The 18,420-nt window shown below is 41.4% G+C and overlaps 1 protein-coding gene across 1 annotated transcript in view; it reads right to left on the reverse strand.

The window, feature by feature from the left end:
- Positions 1-18,420, reverse strand: part of kiaa1328 (KIAA1328 ortholog) — a 148,836-nt gene that overhangs the window by 61,609 nt on the left and 68,807 nt on the right. Inside the window, exon 9 of the mRNA XM_048599212.1 lies at positions 5,943-6,136. Coding sequence (XP_048455169.1) covers positions 5,943-6,136 — 194 coding nt within the window. The remainder of the gene's footprint in view (positions 1-5,942; positions 6,137-18,420) is intronic.

The following is an 18,420-nucleotide window of genomic DNA, read 5'->3' on the forward strand; positions in this document are numbered from 1 at the left end:
TTTGGATGAGCTGAATTTTACAGAATGAATGATGGAAAGGCAACTAGAACATTGGGATAACTAAATGGAGAAATGATTAACGTTGAAGGGTTCAGCAGTATGTGATCTGATGTAGGGATGGAGGTGGGTCATGTTACAGAGCTGAAAGTAGTCTGGTCTTTATACGACAGAAGACATGAGTTTGGAAGCACAGCTGACTATGACTCTGAACCTGTGTACAGTCAGGTTCAAGCTGGAGACAGGACAAAGTTACAAATCAGTAGCGCATTTGCAATCAGTGTTGAGCAAACTGAAGCTCAACATTAGTTAACCAGGCTGTCTGATAGCAGAAAGGAAGGAAATGGACAGCTGGTGTAATCACCAAGCACATGCATTTTTATATGTTGTTGGTTTAGGGCCATTATGGCAACACGGGAGGGAAAGAAACATGATTAGAGATACTTAAAACAAGGAATTCAAGAGAAATATGCATACAAACATATGAATTAGGAACAGTACACCATTTAGCCTCTCATGCCTTCTCTACCATTGACAAGATCATGGTTGATCTGATTGGGCCTTAACTCCAAATTGAATCAACACCTTATATCCTTTAACTTCATTCTCAATCAGCAATTCATGCATATGAAAAGATGAGTAAAAACTGAAGAGGCAATATTAAAGGTTTTCCTTAAAAGAATGACATGAACAGGAAAAAATATTAAGCAATGTGCCTTTATGCAGCATTTTTTTTTTTTTAAATTTGTCTGTTTGGGAATTCAGAACAGTGGGAATGGATGTTAGGGCAGTTGTATGCTCCTCCTATAGAATGTGGGAGGTAAGGGTCACCACTAGTGTCCCCACTGACTTCATCTGCGGGAAGTGCACCCAACTCCAGCTCCTCGGAAACCGTGTTAGGGAACTGGAGCTGGAGCTGGATGAACTTCGGATCATTCGGGAGGCTGAGGGGGTAACTGACAGGAGTTACAGGGAGGTAGTCACACCTCAGGTACAGGAAAAAAAGTAGATGGGTTACAGTCAGGGGACGGAAAGGGAACAGGCAGACAGTGCAGGGATCCCCTGTGGCCATTCCCCTCAAAAACAAGTATACCGTTTTGGATACTGTTGGGGGGGATGACTTACCAGGGGTAAGCCATGGGATACAGGTCTCTGGCGCAGAGTCTGTCCCTGTTGCTCAGAAGGGAAGCGGGGAGAGGAGGAGAGCATTAGTCATTGGGGACTCCATAGTTAGGGGGACAGATAGGAAATTCTGTGGGAACGAGAGAGACTCGCGGTTGGTGTGTTGCCTCCCAGGTGCCAGGGTCCGTGATGTCTCGGATCGTGTTTTCGGGATCCTTAAGGGGGAGGGGGAGCAGCCCCACGTCGTGGTCCACATAGGCACCAACGACATAGGTAGGAAAAGGGATGGGGACGTAAGGCAGAAATTCAAGGAGCTAGGGTGGAAGCTTAGAGCTAGAACAAACAGAGTTGTTGTCTCTGGTTTGTTACCCGTGCCACATGCTAGCGAGGCGATGAATAGGGAGAGAGAGCAGTTGAACACGTGGCTACAGGGATGGTGCAGGAGGGAGGGATTCAGATACCTGAATAACTGGGGCTCATTCTGGGGTATGTGGGACCTCTACAAACGGCATGGTCTACACCTGAACCAGAGAGGTACCAATATCCTGGGGGGGAAATTTGCGAATGCTCTTCGGGAGGGTTTAAACTAATTCAACAGGGGGATGGGAACCTGAATTGTAGCTCCAGTGTACAGGAAGTTGAGAGTAGTGAGGTCATAAATAAGGTTTCAAGGTCGCAGGAGTGTACCGGCAGGCAGGAAGGTGGTTTGAAGTGTGTCTACTTCGATGCCAGGAGCATCCGGAATAAGGTGGGTGAACTTGCAGCATGGGTTGATACCTGGGACTTCGATGTTGTGGCCATTTCGGAGACATGGATAGAGCAGGGACAGGAATGGTTGTTGCAGGTTCCGGGGTTTAGATGTTTCAGTAAGATCAGGGAAGGTGTGGCATTGTTAGTCAAGGACAGTATTACGGTGGCAGAAAGGACATTTGATGACAACTCGTCTACTGAGGTAGTATGGGCTGAGGTTAGAAACAGGAAAGGAGAGGTCACCCTGTTGGGAGTTTTCTATAGGCCTCCGAAAAGTTCCAGAGATGTAGAGGAAAAGATTGCAAAGATGATTCTGGATAGGATCGAAAGTAACAGGGTAGTTGTTATGGGGGCCTTTAACTTTCCAAATATTGACCGGAAACGCTATAGTTCGAGTACTTCAGATGGGTCAGTTTTTGTCCAATGTGTGCAGGAGGGTTTCCTGACACAATATGTAGATAGGCCAACAAGAGGCGAGGCCACATTGGATTTGGTACTGGGTAATGAACCAGGCCAGGTGTTAGATTTGGAGGTAGGTGAGCACTTTGGTGATAGTGACCACAATTCGGTTACGTTTACTTTAGCGATGGAAAGGGATCGGTATATACCGCAGGGCAAGAGTTATAGCTGGGGGAAAGGCAATTATGAGGCGATGAGGCAAGATTTAGGATGCATAGGATGGAGAAGGAAACTGCAGGGGCTGGGCACAATTGAAATGTGGAGCTTGTTCAAGGAACAGCTACTGCGTGTCCTTGAGAAGTATGTACCTGTCAGGCAGGGAGGAAGTGGTCGAGCGAGGGAACCGTGGTTTACTAAAGAAGTTGAATCTCTTGTCAAGAGGAAGGAGGAGGCTTATGTAGAGATGAGGCGTGAAGGCTCAGTTAGGGCGCTTGAGAGTTACAAGTTAGCCAGGAAGGACCTAAAGAGAGAGCTAAGAAGAGCCAGGAGGGGACATGAGAAGTCTTTAGCAGGTAGGATCAAGGAAAACCCGAAAGCTTTCTACAGGTATGTCAGGAATAAAAGAATGACTAGAGTAAGATTGGGGCCGGTCAAGGACAGTAGTGGGAAGTTGTGCGTGGAGTCCGAAGAGATAGGAGAGGTGCTAAATGAATATTTTTCGTCGGTATTCACACAGGAAAAAGACAATGTAGTCGAGGAGAATACTGAGATACAGTCTATTAGACTAGACGGGATTGAGGTTCATAAGGAGGAGGTGTTAGCAATTCTGGAAGGTGTGAAAATAGATAAATCCCCTGGGCCTAGGATTTATCCTAGGATTCTCTGGGAAGCTAGAGAGGAGATTGCAGAGCCTTTGGCTTTGATCTTTATGTCGTCATTGTCTTCAGGAATCGTGCCAGAAGATTGGAGACTGCAAATGTTGTCCCCTTGTTCAAGAAGGGGAGTAGAGACAACCCTAGTAATTATAGACCAGTGAGCCTTACTTCGGTTGTGGGTACAGTGTTGGAAAGGATTATAAGAGATAGGATTTATAATCATCTAGAAAGGAATAATTTGATTAGGGATAGTCAACACGGTTTTGTGAAGGGTAGGTCGTGCCTCACAAACCTTATTGAGTTCTTCGAGAAGGTGACCAAACAGGTGGATGAGGGTAAAGTGGTTGATGTGGTGTATTTGGATTTCAGTAAAGCGTTTGATAAGGTTCCCCATGGTAGGCTATTGCAGAAAATACGGAGGCATGGGATTGAGGGTGATTTAGCGGTTTGGATCAGAAATTGGCTAGCTGTAAGAAGACAGAGGGTGGTGGTTGATGGGAAATGTTCATCCTGGAGTTCAGTTACTAGTGGTGTACCTCAAGGATCTGTTTTGGGGCCACTGCTGTTTGTCATTTTTATAAATGACCCGGATGAGGGCGTAGAAGGACGGGTTAGTAAATTTGCGGATGACACCAAAGGAGTTGTGGATAGTGCGGAAGGATGTTGCAGGTTACAGAGGGACATAGATAAGCTGCAGAGCTGGGCCGAGAGGTGGCAAATGGAGTTTAATGCAGAAAAGTGTGAGGTGATTCACTTTGGAAGGAGTAACAGGAATACAGAGTACTGGGCTAATGGTAAGATTCTTGGCAGTGTGGATGAGCAGAAAGATCTCGGTGTCCATGTGCATAGATCACTGAAAGTTGCCACCCAGGTTGATAACGTTGTTAAGAAGGCGTACAGTATGTTAGGTTTTATTGGTAGAGGGATTGAGTTTCGGAGCCATGAGGTCATGTTGCAGCTGTACAAAACTCTGGTGCGGCCGCACTTGGAGTATTGCGTACAGTTCTGGTCACCGCATTATAGGAAGGATGTGGAAGCATTGGAAAGGGTGCAGAGGAGATTTACCAGGATGTTGCCTGGTATGGAGGGAAGGTCTTATGAGGAAAGGCTGAGGGTTTTGAGGCTGTTTTCGTTAGAGAGAAGAAGGTTAAGAGGTGACTTGATAGAGACATACAAGATGATCAGAGGATTAGATAGGGTGGACAGTGGGAGCCTTTTTCCTCGGATGGTGATGGCTAGCACGAGGGGACATAGCTTTAAATTGAGGGGTGATAGATATAGGACAGATGTCAGAGGTAGGTTCTTTACTCAGAGAGTAGTAAGGGCGTGGAATGCCCTGCCTGCAAAAATAGTAGACTCGCCCACTTTAAGGGCATTTAAATGGTCATTGGATAAACATATGGATGATAATGGAATAGTTTAGGTTAGATGGGCTTCAGATTGGTTTCACAGGTCGGCGCAACATCGAGGGCCAAAGGGCCTGTACTGCGCTGTAATGTTCTATGTTCTATGTTCTATTTATCACATCTTTTAGACATCACAAAAAGCTTCACAACCAGCAAATTCCCTTGAAGGTGTAGACATTGTTCCTTTGTGCATAAATGTAGCAATGGCATTTGTGCACAAACAACTTGACCAACAGATCATGTTTTGGTTGTGTTAGTTGAGCAATAAGTATTGGTTAGCATATGAGGAAAACTCACATACCAATCTTAAGGTAAAATGGGATCTGTAGCGATTGTAACAAGGTCAGCGAGGGGAACTCATAGAATGAGTTCCCTGATTGGACAAGATTAACAGTTCCAATCAGGGAGCCCTGGCTGACAGATATAAAAAAAGTGTCAGAGTTTCTGTTCATTCTGACAGCAGGCTCTGAGGAAGTTGGATCAGTGTCAAGGACACCCTAAGTGTGAATAAAGGGTGACTTGGTGACAGGATACCAGCCTTTCTGGAGTTATTTCAGGATCGTTTACAACCACCTGAACAATCAGGAAAGTCTCAGTTTAACTTTTCATCTCAATAATGCTATCTCCAACAGGACAGCACTTCTTCAGAAACTCGAAGTGTCAATCCAGATTGTGTGTTTGATTTTTAAAGTAAAGCTTTAATCCATACACTTCAGATTCAAGACACAAAAGTGCTACCATTGGGCTAGGGTGGCATTTCTGGAACAAGAACTAAATATGAAGAGACTTGATGTCACTCAAAACATATATCTTTTGAGTGTGCAGGAAGTATGATCAATGTTTTATTTATGCAGAGTCATAGTTGTATGTAAACAGTCTACTTTTCATGGAATTGTTTACACAAAAGGGAACACAAATTCAAAATTGATGTCTCACAGGAGATTTGAGATGACAAACCCGCCATCCCCCAAAAACTAATGTAAATAGAGAAAGAACAACCTAGCAAAAGCATCGGATTCAAGTCAAAACTAAGTCTCATTCTCTCTCTTCCCCTGTAACTGAAAAGAGATCCATAAGATACTAAGTTACACTTCCAATAATGGAATGGGGCCTGTTTTTTTTTTTTAAATTGAGGAACAGCAATTGGGAGTTGATGAATGGAAAAATGAGATAGCCAAACATAAAATTCTGCATCCTTGCACTTGTGTTATTCAATACTTCTCAACGGAAGAACGGTATCTTTCCCGGACCTAGGGCTTGTTCTGAAATGTGTTTTTAAATGTAAATTTCAAAGAGTTCATTCGAATTTGTATTTTTCAAAATTATGATTTTCAACACACATTGCACAGGGGCATACATATTGAATGTTTTGTGAAAGTATTAAAATAATTACCTGTTTCTTTATTTTGAGCATGAGCAGGGTATAAAGAACCTGTACCCCTAAAGGCATTCAATTCTGGATCAAAAGGTCCTATCATTCTGTTCCCAGCATTTAATTTTTCCCATGGTTCTGTCATCGATGCTTTGATGTTTCTTTCCTGATGTTGCAAATTACCATGTGAAAGATCATCCTCTGTCCTCAAGTACCTGCAAAAAGAGTAATCAATTCTTAGCCTCACATCTCCAAGTTTAAATATAGAAAAAGTATTTGCATTTCGAAAAGCACCTATTATGCCTTCAAGGTGTCCAAAGCACTTCGCAGAAAATAAACAAAAATTTTGGAATATAGTAATATGAAAAACTCGAACTAATTTTTGCGTGTTTCACAAATTACACTCAACAAAATAACCAGCAAATCCAGTTTCAGAGAAATTTGTTCAGCAACAAGTATCAGTCAAGGCCTTGGGAGAACTTCTATGGTCATTGAATAGTGTCACGGAATAATTTCTGTCTGTCTGTAAAGACAAATGAGGCCTACGTTTAACATCTCTCCCAAAGTACAGTAACTGTGCAGTATGCCACAATCTTAACACTGCAACAATTTAGCACCTTTAATGTTAGAAAACATCCAAAGGCACTTCACAGGAATGTTATCAAAATTAGAATACGAATGACACAAGATGATATTCAGAGAACAGACAGAAGAGTCAGCTTTTAAGGAGCATCTTAGAGAGAGATATATGGTGAGGCAAAGAGATTTATGGCAGATATTGCACAGCGTACTAATTACAAATGATTAAAATTAGGCACACACAAGAGGCTAGAATTCAAGCAGTGCCATCATCTCAAAGGCTTATATGGCTGAAGAAGTGAGTAATACAGGAAGGATTAAGGCTATCTAAGGATTGGACAAAAAAAAAAGAGAACTTTAAAATTTGAGGTGTTGCTGCATCATGAAAAATTGGATGGTGAGGAAAGGCTGTATATGATCAGCATGTCGAAACTGATATTATTATTTGGGAGCATTGCTGATGGGCAGCAGGTGATGGTGAAAACTAAAGGTGGGGTCCAAGAGTAGATCCTTGGAGGACAGGGCAGGCTGTCATTTGCAGGCGGTGACTGAACAGACAAGAATGGAACCAGGCAACAGAAGCTCCACTCATCATCAGAGGAGAGACATGCTTAGCCATGCTAAAGGCTGCAGGCAGGATAGTCAGAGGGAATGCCATTTGTGATTTCAGCAAGGATAGTTTCAGTAATAGTGATTGGGACCCAATAGGCAAAATTCAAACACAGAATTAGTGAAAAGATATGCATTGATTTGGAAGCTGATAACACATTTAAGGTCTGATCTCATTACCCTCAACTCCACTTCCTCGCCATTTCCCAATAACCCTTTATTTCCTTACTGATTAAAAATCTATCTTAGCCTTGAATATGCTTGGTGGCCCAGCATGAACTGCCCTCTGTGATAGATTAACAACCCTCAAAAGAAATTCCTCCTCATCTCTGTCTTAAATGTGCAACTTCTTATTCTGAGATTGTTTCCCACTGTGGGAGAGTCCAGTAACAGAGGACACAATCTTTCCAGACCCATCCTGTCAAGTTGTCTAAGAATCCTGTATGTTTCAATAAGGTTGCCCCTCATTCTTCTAGATTTCAATGAGTACAGCCCAATCTACTCAACCTCTCCTCATAAGACAGTCCCTCCATGCCTGGTATCAGCACAGTGAACCTTCTCTGGTCTGCATCCAATAGCCATATATCTTTCCTTCGATAGGCCCATAACTGTTCGCAGTATTTGAGCTGTGGTCTGACTAGTGCCTTGTATAGTTTTGAAAATCCTTCCTAACTTTTATACTCCATTCCATTTGAAATAAAGGCCCAAACATTGCATTCGCCTTTCCTATTACCTGCTGAACTTGTATGCTAATTTGTGTGATTAAGGAGTTCCAAATGCCTCTGGTCTGTAGCTTCCTGCAGTCTTCCTCTAAGTAATATTCAGCTCCTCTTTTCTTCCTGCCAAAGTGCATAACCTCACATTTCACATATTATATTCCATTAGCCAAATGTTTGCCCATCACTTAATCTGTTTATAGCCCTCTGCACTGTGTCATTCTCACCACTCGCCTTCCCACATATTTTTGCATCATCCGCAAATTTAGCAAAACTACATTCACTTTCTTCATCCAATTAAATAAATTATGGGCCCAACACTGATCCCAATGGCACACCACTAGTGACAGGTCACAAAAACAGAAATTGCTGGAGAAACTCAGCAGGTCTGGCAGCACTTGTGCAGAGAAAGCAGAATCAACATTTTGTATCTAATGACCTTCCTTCAAATCTCAAATGTTCAAGATTGATCGTGTTATGTATTTCTAAGTGCTCTAATACAGTCTTTATAACAGACTAACTTTTTACCAGAAACAGTGGAATGCACTGCTTGGTACTTGAGGCAAGAAACTTCACAACCTTTTAAAAAGTACTTGGATGAGCAATTGAAACATCATAACATTCAATGCTGTGGGTGCTGTAGAGCAGGATTAGTGTAGATTAAGAGTGTTTATTATCAGTGCAGAGTTGATGGGTCGAACAGCTCTTTTCTGTTCTATTATTCTATGAGCAGACATGAAAAACGCTGGCCCAGAGTTAGCTTTGTTTTTTTACTCCTTCTTTAAACGAGAACGTTTCAATGGCTGTTTTCCAATTCTCTGGGATTTTTCCAGAGGGTCAGGAGCTGTTGAAGATCACTACCAGCATATCCATTATCTCTGAAGCTACTTCCTTTAACATCCTAGAAGGTATCCCATCAGGTCCAGGAGGCATATCGGTCTTTAGTCCCACATTTCCCGCGCACTTTTTCTCTCGTGGAGGGCTGGTGTATTTATTTCCTCTCCTTCTTTTTCTCTGACTATTTTTGGGATGCTAGTGTCTTCTACTATAAAGACTGATGCAAAGTATTTATTCAATTCATCTGCCATTTCCTGGTTCCACATTGTTATTTGCCCCGCCTCATCCTCCAAGTTTACTTTGGCTTCTGCTCTTCTTTTCATATAATTTAAAGAAGCTGCATAATTGCAATTTGAATAATCTTCCTCTTCTTTCAAGGAATGTGAGCCTCGCTAACAACAGCATCATTTGTTGCTAATCCCTAACTGCCCTTGAGAAGGTGCTGCAGCTTCGTCTTGAACTGTGTAAGTCTAGCTGATGTATGTGTAACCACAGTGTTATTAGAAAGGAAGTTCCAGTTCCAAAACAATGAGTTTTGATAAATAACAAGTTAAAGGTAGATGTGTTATCTTAGTTTTTTCATTGCCAGTTTGACCATTACTGTTCTACTTACCTCAGCTCTGCCCTCACAACCTAATTCTCATCCGACTTCATCAATTTTCACACTAATAGGTTCTCAATTCATAGTTTTTAGTTTGTATGAAAGTTTACACTTGAAATAAAAGATTCTATATTTTTCAAATGCTAAAATAAGTATTTTCAGAATTTGCTCTGATCAAACTCCTAATACGTTTTACTTTTTGCTTGGTAATGTATGAAGTCTAAAGGTGGGCAAGCAAATTAGTCACCAAACTAATTCCTGCAACGGAGAGATTGCCTAATGAGGGAAAGTTAAAAAGACTGGGCCTATATTCTGTGGTGTTTAGAGGGTTGAGAGATGATTTCATTCAAACATACAAAAGTTTGTTTTGGGCTCAACAGGGAGGGCACAGTAAGGATGTTATCATTGACTTGGGATCTACAGCCGGGGACACACAGTCTCAGAATAAGGGTCAGGCCATTTACACCTGGAGTTTAGAGAAATTTCTTCACTGTTTACTTATTAAAAAGTGGATATGGGTATAATGCAGGCAAATGGTGTTGAAGATGATGTCATCGAATGGTGGGAGTGGGCTCAGCCCAAGTGGATGAAAGGCCTACTCCAGCTCCAATTCTTATATTCCTTTGTTTAGAAAATACTTTGAAAAGATGCTTGTACAGTTCCTATAGTACATTGTGTGTCAGTGCATGGAGTGAATGTTGGAGCTTGTGGATAGGACGTTGATTAAGAAAGATCCTTTATTCTGGACAGTGTCAAGTTCCTTGAGTATGCTTTGAGGCACACGTATCAGGTATGTGGGGATTACTCTATCACAGTTCTGAGTAATGCCTTGTAAATTGTGAACAAACTGAGGAGACAGGAAGCCAATTACTCACAACAGAACATCTGGTCTCTGACCTTAAATCGGTAGCCACAATATTTATATGGCTGGTCCAGTTCCATTCCAGCAGCTCATGCTCCCCTTTGAGAATCTGCTGCAACTGCTCCAAGACACACTTGGACCAGGCAACAGGGAGGGAATACACCATCCTGGAATCTTGCACATGACCGCAGAAGCGCCTGCCCCTGACCCTGGCTACAGAGAGTCCCCTAACACAATTGCTCACTTGGACTTTGCCATACCCCTGCCTTACAGCAGAGCTGGTTGTGGTGCCAAAGACCTGGCTGCTGCTGCTATTTTCCCCCCCAAGAGACAATCACTCCGCTCCATCAGTATCCAAAACAGTACACTTGTTTGAGAGGGGAATAGCAAGTTTGTTCTTTGCGGTGTTTCATGCCTTTATACACAAACTTACTAAGCAATTATATATAGATTCCTCTTATTGGAAGAGTACACCAATATTTCTAATTTTCATACGTTATAGGAAAGCACAACAAGAAGGTCTACTCTAGGATTATGCAACCAAAAGTACACTCAGCACCATTCACTGACTGCTTGGCCACATGGTACTTTACATTCTGGTTCCTTGATTATACATATACAACAGATGCATATCCCCTTAAAATGGTATCACAATATTACTGTGGGGATATTGTCAGAGGCCATGTATTTGGATGCATCTAGTTGCTACAGCTATTTTTTAATATCATATGGACTGAATCAAACTAGCTGAAGGACCAACATCTGATTAGATGAAAACCTCAGGATGAAGCCAAGATGGATTATCCACATGTATTTATGTCAAATGTTTCAGCCTGGTCTTTTGCATTGATATGTTGAGTTTGCCATGAGAGAAATGGAGCTGTTTGTGGGGTCTTTTCAGCCCATTAGTCTGATATTTATGGGTTAGGTGTGGCAGGACTCCAGAGCCTTGAATTTGATCCATTATTTGTGGAATCACTTTTTCTATCACACGCTGCCGCCACTATTTACTTACAAGTATTGTGTTGAACCATCACAAGGTTGGCACCTCATTTCAGTACGTCTGGCACTGCTTCACACATGCTGCTCTGCACTCCTCCTTGAACATGGTTGATGCCACGGTTTAATACTAATGATAGAGTAAGGGATGCCCCAAGTCATGGGGATTACAGATTATAGTCAAAAACAGTTCTGCATTGTTCATGGCTCACATTACCACATAGCAGCCCAGTTTTGAGTTGCTGGATCTGTTCTGAATCTACCCGTTTTAACACGGTGGTAACGTAATACTACTGATGGATAGTAACCTCAATGTCAAGGCGCAACATTGCCTACACAAGGATTGTGCAGTGGTCACAGTCAGAGTCAGAGTTGTATAGCACGGAAACACAAACTTCGGTCAAACTTGTCCATGCCAACCTGATATCCTAAATTAATCTGGTCACATTTACCAGCATTTGGCCCATATCTCTGTAAACCCTTCATATTCACATACCCATCCAGATTCCTTTTAAATATTGTTATTGTACCAGCCTCCACCACTTCCTCTGGCAGCTCGTTCCATATATGCACCACACAGTCCATGAAAAAGTTGCCCCTTAGCTCCCTTTTAAATCTTTCTCTTCACATCTTAAACCTATGCCCTCTCATTTTGGACTCCCCCACCTGGCAGACAAAATATTGGCTATTCACCCCAACAATGCCCCTCAAGACTTTATAAACATCTAAGGTCACCTCTCAGCCTCTGACACCCCATGGAAAACAGCCTCAGTCTATTCAGCCTCTCCCTGTTGCACAAACTCACCAACCCTGACAAGATCCTTGTAAATCTTTTTTGAACCCTTTCAAGTTTCACAGCATCCTTCCAATAGCAGGGAGGCCAGAATTCCACAGTGTATTCCAAAAGTGCTGAACCAATGTCCTGTACAGCCGCAACATGACCTCCAACTCCCACACTCAATGCACTGACCAACAAAGGCAAGCATATCAAACACGTTCTTCACTATCCGATCTAGAGACGACTCCACTATCAAGGAACTATGAACTTGCACTCCAAAATTTCTTTGTTCAGCAATACTACCCAGGACCTTAATAGTAAGTGTATAAGTCCTGCCCTGATTTGCCTTTCCAAAATGCACCTCACATTTATCTAAATTAGACTCCATCTGCCACTCCTTGGCCCATTGGCCCATCTGATCAAGATCCCGCTGTACTCCGAGATAACCTTCTTGGCTGTCCACTACACCTCCAATTTTGGTGTCATCTGCAAACCTACTAACCATACCTCCTATGTTCACATCCAAATCATTTCCATAAATGATAAAAAGCAGTGGACCCAATACCGATCCATGTGGTGCATTGCTGGTCACAGGCCTCCAGCCTGAAAAGCAACGCTCCACCACCACCCTCTATCTTCTACCTTCGAGCCAGTTCTGTATCCAAATGTCTAGCTCTCCTGTATTCCATGTGATCTAACCTTGCTAACTAGTACACCATGAGAAACTGTTGAATGCCTTACTGAAGTCCATATGGATCAAGTTCACAACTCTGCCCTCATCAATCTTCTTCAAAAAAACTCCATCAAGTTTGTAAGACAATATTTCTGATGCACAAAGCCATGTTGACTATCCCTAATCAGTCTTTGCCTTTCCAAATACATGTAAATCTTGTCCAACAGGATTGACTCCAACAACTTGCCCACCATTGATGTCAGGCTTACCAGTCTATAGCTCCCTGTCTTCTCCTTACCACCATTCTTAAATAGTGGCACCACATTAGCCAACCTCAAGTCTTCCAGCACCTCACCTGTGACTATCGATGATACAAATATCTCAGCAAGGGGCCCAGCAATCACTTCCTTCGCTTCCCACAGAGTTCTAGGGAACACCCGATCAGGTTCCTGAGGATGCATCCATCTTTTTGCGTTTTAAGACATCCAGCACCACCTCCTCTGTAATATGAGGTGGTTGTGCTGGACGTCTTAAAGCACATATTAGTGGATAAATTCCCAGAACCTAATCAGGTGTACTCTAGAACTCTGTGGGAAGCGAAGGAAGTGATTGCTGGGCCCCTTGTTGAGATACTTGTATCATCGATAGCCACAGGTGAGGTGCCGGAAGACTGGAGGTTGGCAAAGACAGACATTGGTAGATGTATTTGCTATAGGCAGACCAGCAAGGACAAATTATAATATTTTCCTTTTTTCAGTTCGCCCAGAACCTACCCAAGGTCCATGTTGGCAGAGATGTCCTTCATTTGGGTCAGTAATGATAAGACATGGATTGAAGCCTCCCTACCTAGAGTATACTCAGCATCCTTCATGCCCTCAGTGATTCTTTCCCTCTAGAGGCAATCAAAACTTGCATCAACGATGTAAATATTTAAATATTACTACTGCATCAAATTCCTGCAGCACTGTATTTCTTGACCTACTGCCGTTGCATTTTAACTCTATTAAAAACATGAATCATACCTTTACTAATTTGACACATTTCTTATCAAGGGTAGGTTGAAACTTTCCATCTGAAAATGCATTGAAAACTCTTATAGCAGGCTTTATCAATGCAAATATTTACTTTGAAAGTGTCAATGATTTACATGTATTACTTGTTTTGCCCATAGGATCTTAAAATGGTTACAGGACTCAGCCTATGTTATCTGTGCTGGCTCTCCTAAGGAGTAATTCACCTCATGCCACTCCCCAATCTTCTCCCAATAGCCTGCAAATTTTTTTTTCCACATAATCATCTCATTCCCTGTTGAACTCTTTGATTAAACTTGTTTCCATCAAACTGACACTCAGCGAACTCCAAATCCTATTCACCGACTGTGTGAAAAAGCTTTTCCTCATTTCTTTAGCCAATTACCTAAGTCTGTGCCCTCTTGTTCTCAGTCTTTCCACCAATGGGAATATTGGATGCAACACTCAGATTGAAACTTGTTCTTATCTATGAAACTATTGCCAAAGCCAGGGATGTCAATGCTTATTAACTAGTTATTAACTTACTTCAACTCGTCCTGTTACCTTCAATGATTTTTATTCACATATACTCAGGTCCCTCTGCATCCGCACTCCCTTTAGAATCTTACTCTTTAGTTTACATTGTGTTGATCTTTGTATTAAAATGAATCACTTTATGTTTCTCAATATTAAAATTAACCTTGCCCACCCATGCCACCAATGTTTCTTCGACCTTCTAAAGTTCACAAAACTTCCAAAGTTTCCAGCGTCTGTAAATTGTGAAACTGTGTCCGGAACACAAGATTGTTAATAGACATATATACATATATATATAAATTCATACATATTAGGAAGAGCAGAAAGATCTACGATTATCAGTCACAAGCCCTAATACTGGTACTATGATTGGCAATCAAAGATGGCATCTGGATGCAAATTTATATTAAAAATCACAAACTATAGTTGATCCAATTTTTTTGCATCGTAGTTGTATATGATATGTAATTATTGCAATGCTAAAAAAATCATTATTCTACCTCCTCTGGTCTTAAACTTTGGTTATTTTGTGTCCCTGAGCTAATGCATGACCAAACCATTGATTGCTACCGTTTTGTGGCAGCTAATTTCAAAATGCTTTCTGGTTGTGTAAGATCAAGTAACGAACCAATCAAGTTCTTGATTCTAGTTGTGAATTAATCATGCTGCTGGGAGAGTGGTGCATCTGCAGACAGAATCTGGCTCGACTGTGATTTCTCACAGAATGGAAAAATCTAACTGTTTTTCCATAGAGTTTGCTTTAGTTGTAACTTTATTTACAACAAGATGCGATCAAATTTTGTACAGCGTATTGTGATAAGGAATTTGAAGACTTTAGGAGAACACAGATAGATTAGTTAAGTGGGTAGACAGGTGAGAAATGCAGTTCAATGTTTTAGAAAATGAAATGAAAATTGTTAAATATGTGGAAAGGATCACACCTTAAACAGTAAGATCTTGAATAGAGGAGCTGAGATTTAAAAAAAGAAAATGCTGGAGATACTCAACAGGTTTAGCAGCTTCTAAGGAGTGAGAACCAATAAACAGATGCTACCAGATTAGCTGAGTATGTTTCCATTTCAGATTTCCAACACCTTTTACTTTTGTCGAAGAGCAGAGATTTAATATGCAGATACGTAAGTTACTAAAAATATCAGTGCAAGATTTCCAGAGACAATATGTTCCTGTTAGGGTGAAGGGCAAGGCTGGTACATGTAGGGAATGCTGGATGATTAGAGAAATTGAGATTTTGGTCAAGAAGGAAGCATATTTCAGGTATTGACAGCAGAATCAAGTGATTTCCTAAAAGGACATAAAAGCTGTAGGAGTATACTTAAGAGGGAAATTAGGAGGGCAAAAAGGGGACATGAGATAGCTTTGGCAAATAAGGTTCAGGAGAATCTAAAAGAATTCTACAAATACATTAAGGGCAAAAGGGTAACTAGGGAGAGAATAAGGCCTCAAAGATCAGTAAGGCCACCTGGCATGGAATCTCAGGAGACGGGGAGATACTAAACGACTATATTGCATCTGTGTTTACTGTGGAGAAGGATATGGAAGATAGAGAACATGGAGAAATAAATAGTAACATCTTGAAAAATGCCCATATTACAGAGGTGATGGTGTTGGACATCTTACAACGCAAAAAGGTAGACAAATCCCCAGGACCTGATCAGGCGTACCGTAGAAGCTAAGTAAGAGATTGCCGGGCCCCTTGCTGAGATATTTGTATCATCGATAGCCACAGGCAAGGTGCTGGAAGACTGCAGGTTGGCTAATGTGGTGCCACCATTTAAGAACAGTGGTAAGGAAAAGCCAGAGAACTATAGACCGGTGAGCCTGACATCAGTGCTGGGCAGGTTGTTCCGAGGGACAGGACTTACATGTATTTGGAAAGGCAAGGACTGATTAGGGATAGTCAACATGGCTTTGTGTGTCGGAAATCACGTCCCACAAACTTGATTGAGTTTTTTGAAGTAACGAAGAGGATTGATGAGGGCAGAGTGAGGGACGCGATCTATGTGGACTTCAGTAAGGCATTCGACAAGGTTCCTCGTGGTAGACTGGTTAGCAAGATTAGATCATATGGAATACAGGGAGAACTAGCCATTTGGATACAGAACTGGCTCGAAGGTAGAAGACAGAGGATGGCCGTGGAGGGTTGCTTTTCAGACTGGTGGCCTGTGACCAGTGGTGTGCCACAAGGATCGGTGTTGGGTCCACTGCTTTTTGTCATTTATATAAATGATTTGGATGTGAATGTAGGAGGCATGGTAAGTAAGTTTGCAGATGACACCAAAATTGGAGGTGTAGTAGACAGTGAAGAAGGTTGCCTCAGAGTAAAATGGGATCTTGATCAGATGGGCCAATAGCCCAAGGAGTGGCAGATGGAGTTTAACTTAGATCATTGTGACATGCTGCATTTTGGAAAGGCAAATAGGGGCAGGACTTATACACTTCATGGTAAGTTTCTAGGGAGTGTTGCGGAACAAAGAGGCCTTGGAGTGCAGGCTCATAGTTCCTCGAAAATGGAGTCGCATGTAAATAGCATAGTGAAGGTGATGTTTGGCATACTTGCCTTTCTTAGTCAGTGCATTGAGTACAGGAGTTGAGAGGTCATGTTTCAGCCACTATTGGAATACAGTGTGCAATTTTGGCTTTCTCTATAGGAAGGATGTTGTGAAACTTGAAAGGGTTCAGAAAAGGTTTACAAGCATGTTGCCAGGATTGGAAGGTTTGATCTATGAGGAGAGGCTGAATAGACTGAGGCTATTTTCCCTGGAGAAACAGAAGCTGAAGGCTGATCTTATGGAAATTTATGAAGAAATCATTTGGGGCGTGTAGAGGGTAAATAGACAAAGGACTTTTCCCTGAGGTGAGGGAGTCCAAAATGAGAGGGCACAGGATTCCGTACACTTCTATGACTCTAAGTAAAGAGTTCATTAAAAAAGTGAACATGATCATTTGTGCTGTACTGAAAGCAGTTAACACAATAGAAGTAAAGTGGAACAATATAAAGCCATAAAAAGCTAGTTAGTGGAGGTTGATGCAGATTGGACATTCTTTATAAAAACAACATAAATGCACTGGAAAAATGTGAAAAAAGAGATAAAGAAGAGATTCACCAGAATGTTACAGAACTTATTGTTCTGAAGAAATACTTAAGTCATGCAAGCTTTTGCAATTGCATCTATTAAAGAGAAACATGCTTCAGTAGTACTTCTACACTTGTAAATGATCTCCCTGCCTGTTTCTTATGGAAGATTACTCTCATTGTTCTATTATATGCCACCATGGCATAGGCCCTGGGGGTGGAACAGCAAAACTCCCTTGTGTTTCAGATTGTATTTTTACAGACATGAACTCCTTTGATTTCACAAATGTGGGGTGGTATTCAATTTAGATCCTAAATTGATTCATCCACGGCAAGCAAAGAGTACAGAACATTGAGTGTGATGAGAAATACTTAGTACAATCTGTATAACTATTTGGGCACTATTACCCAAGTCCATTCCATTGAGTTGAGTTATCTAGCAGCAAAGCACAATCACTCTGTATCATATTCTACAGCCTGGAATCATTGCATCACTTCTTTGCAAACATTCACTGCTGGACTCATTTTCTCTGCATGTTCTTATTTTTGACACTTATGTTCTTATTTTTTGAAGCTTCTTTGTAGCCCTGACAGATAACAAAAAAGTCTTTCCAATAACAAAGCACAAAAATTGCTTTCTGGAAAAACAAAGTTGGCAAACGCGTCATTCATTGTTTGGGCCTCAGTGATTTTTCAATCAGCATTATAATGACTTAAGACTAATTGGTGATTTAGCATAAGTACAGGGGTTTAGTTTCTCATGACACCCCCAGGCTGGGTTGGCAGACCAATAGTCTTAATGTAACACGTGTTCAAGTTCTTTCCATAATGAATTAGACACCTTCAACTGTTACAGATCAGATACAAATAATGTCTTGAATGGGTTATTTAAGGAAGTTAGTTATATATTATTTGTCAACCAATCACATGGTAAGAGGGAATTATTAACACATTATTCAACAAGTGAGTGAGAATAAAGTATCCTATGTTACAATCCATTTTTGAAGGAAAATTCATACATAATTCAGAAAGTTATTTGGAAAAGTGAGAAGAAAAAAACTGTGGACTTAAGGTCATAATTTGTCTGGTCCTGTGCAGTAACATGATATATGTCCAGAGCATAAAAAAATTACATTTCTTTGATCTGTTTGAAAGACTATCATCTGTTATAAATAACCATGCTCAATTGCTAAATACCTACCAA

Source organism: Rhincodon typus, chromosome 1 (assembly GCF_021869965.1).
Source record: "Rhincodon typus isolate 14 chromosome 1, sRhiTyp1.1, whole genome shotgun sequence".
Taxonomy (NCBI): domain Eukaryota; kingdom Metazoa; phylum Chordata; class Chondrichthyes; order Orectolobiformes; family Rhincodontidae; genus Rhincodon; species Rhincodon typus.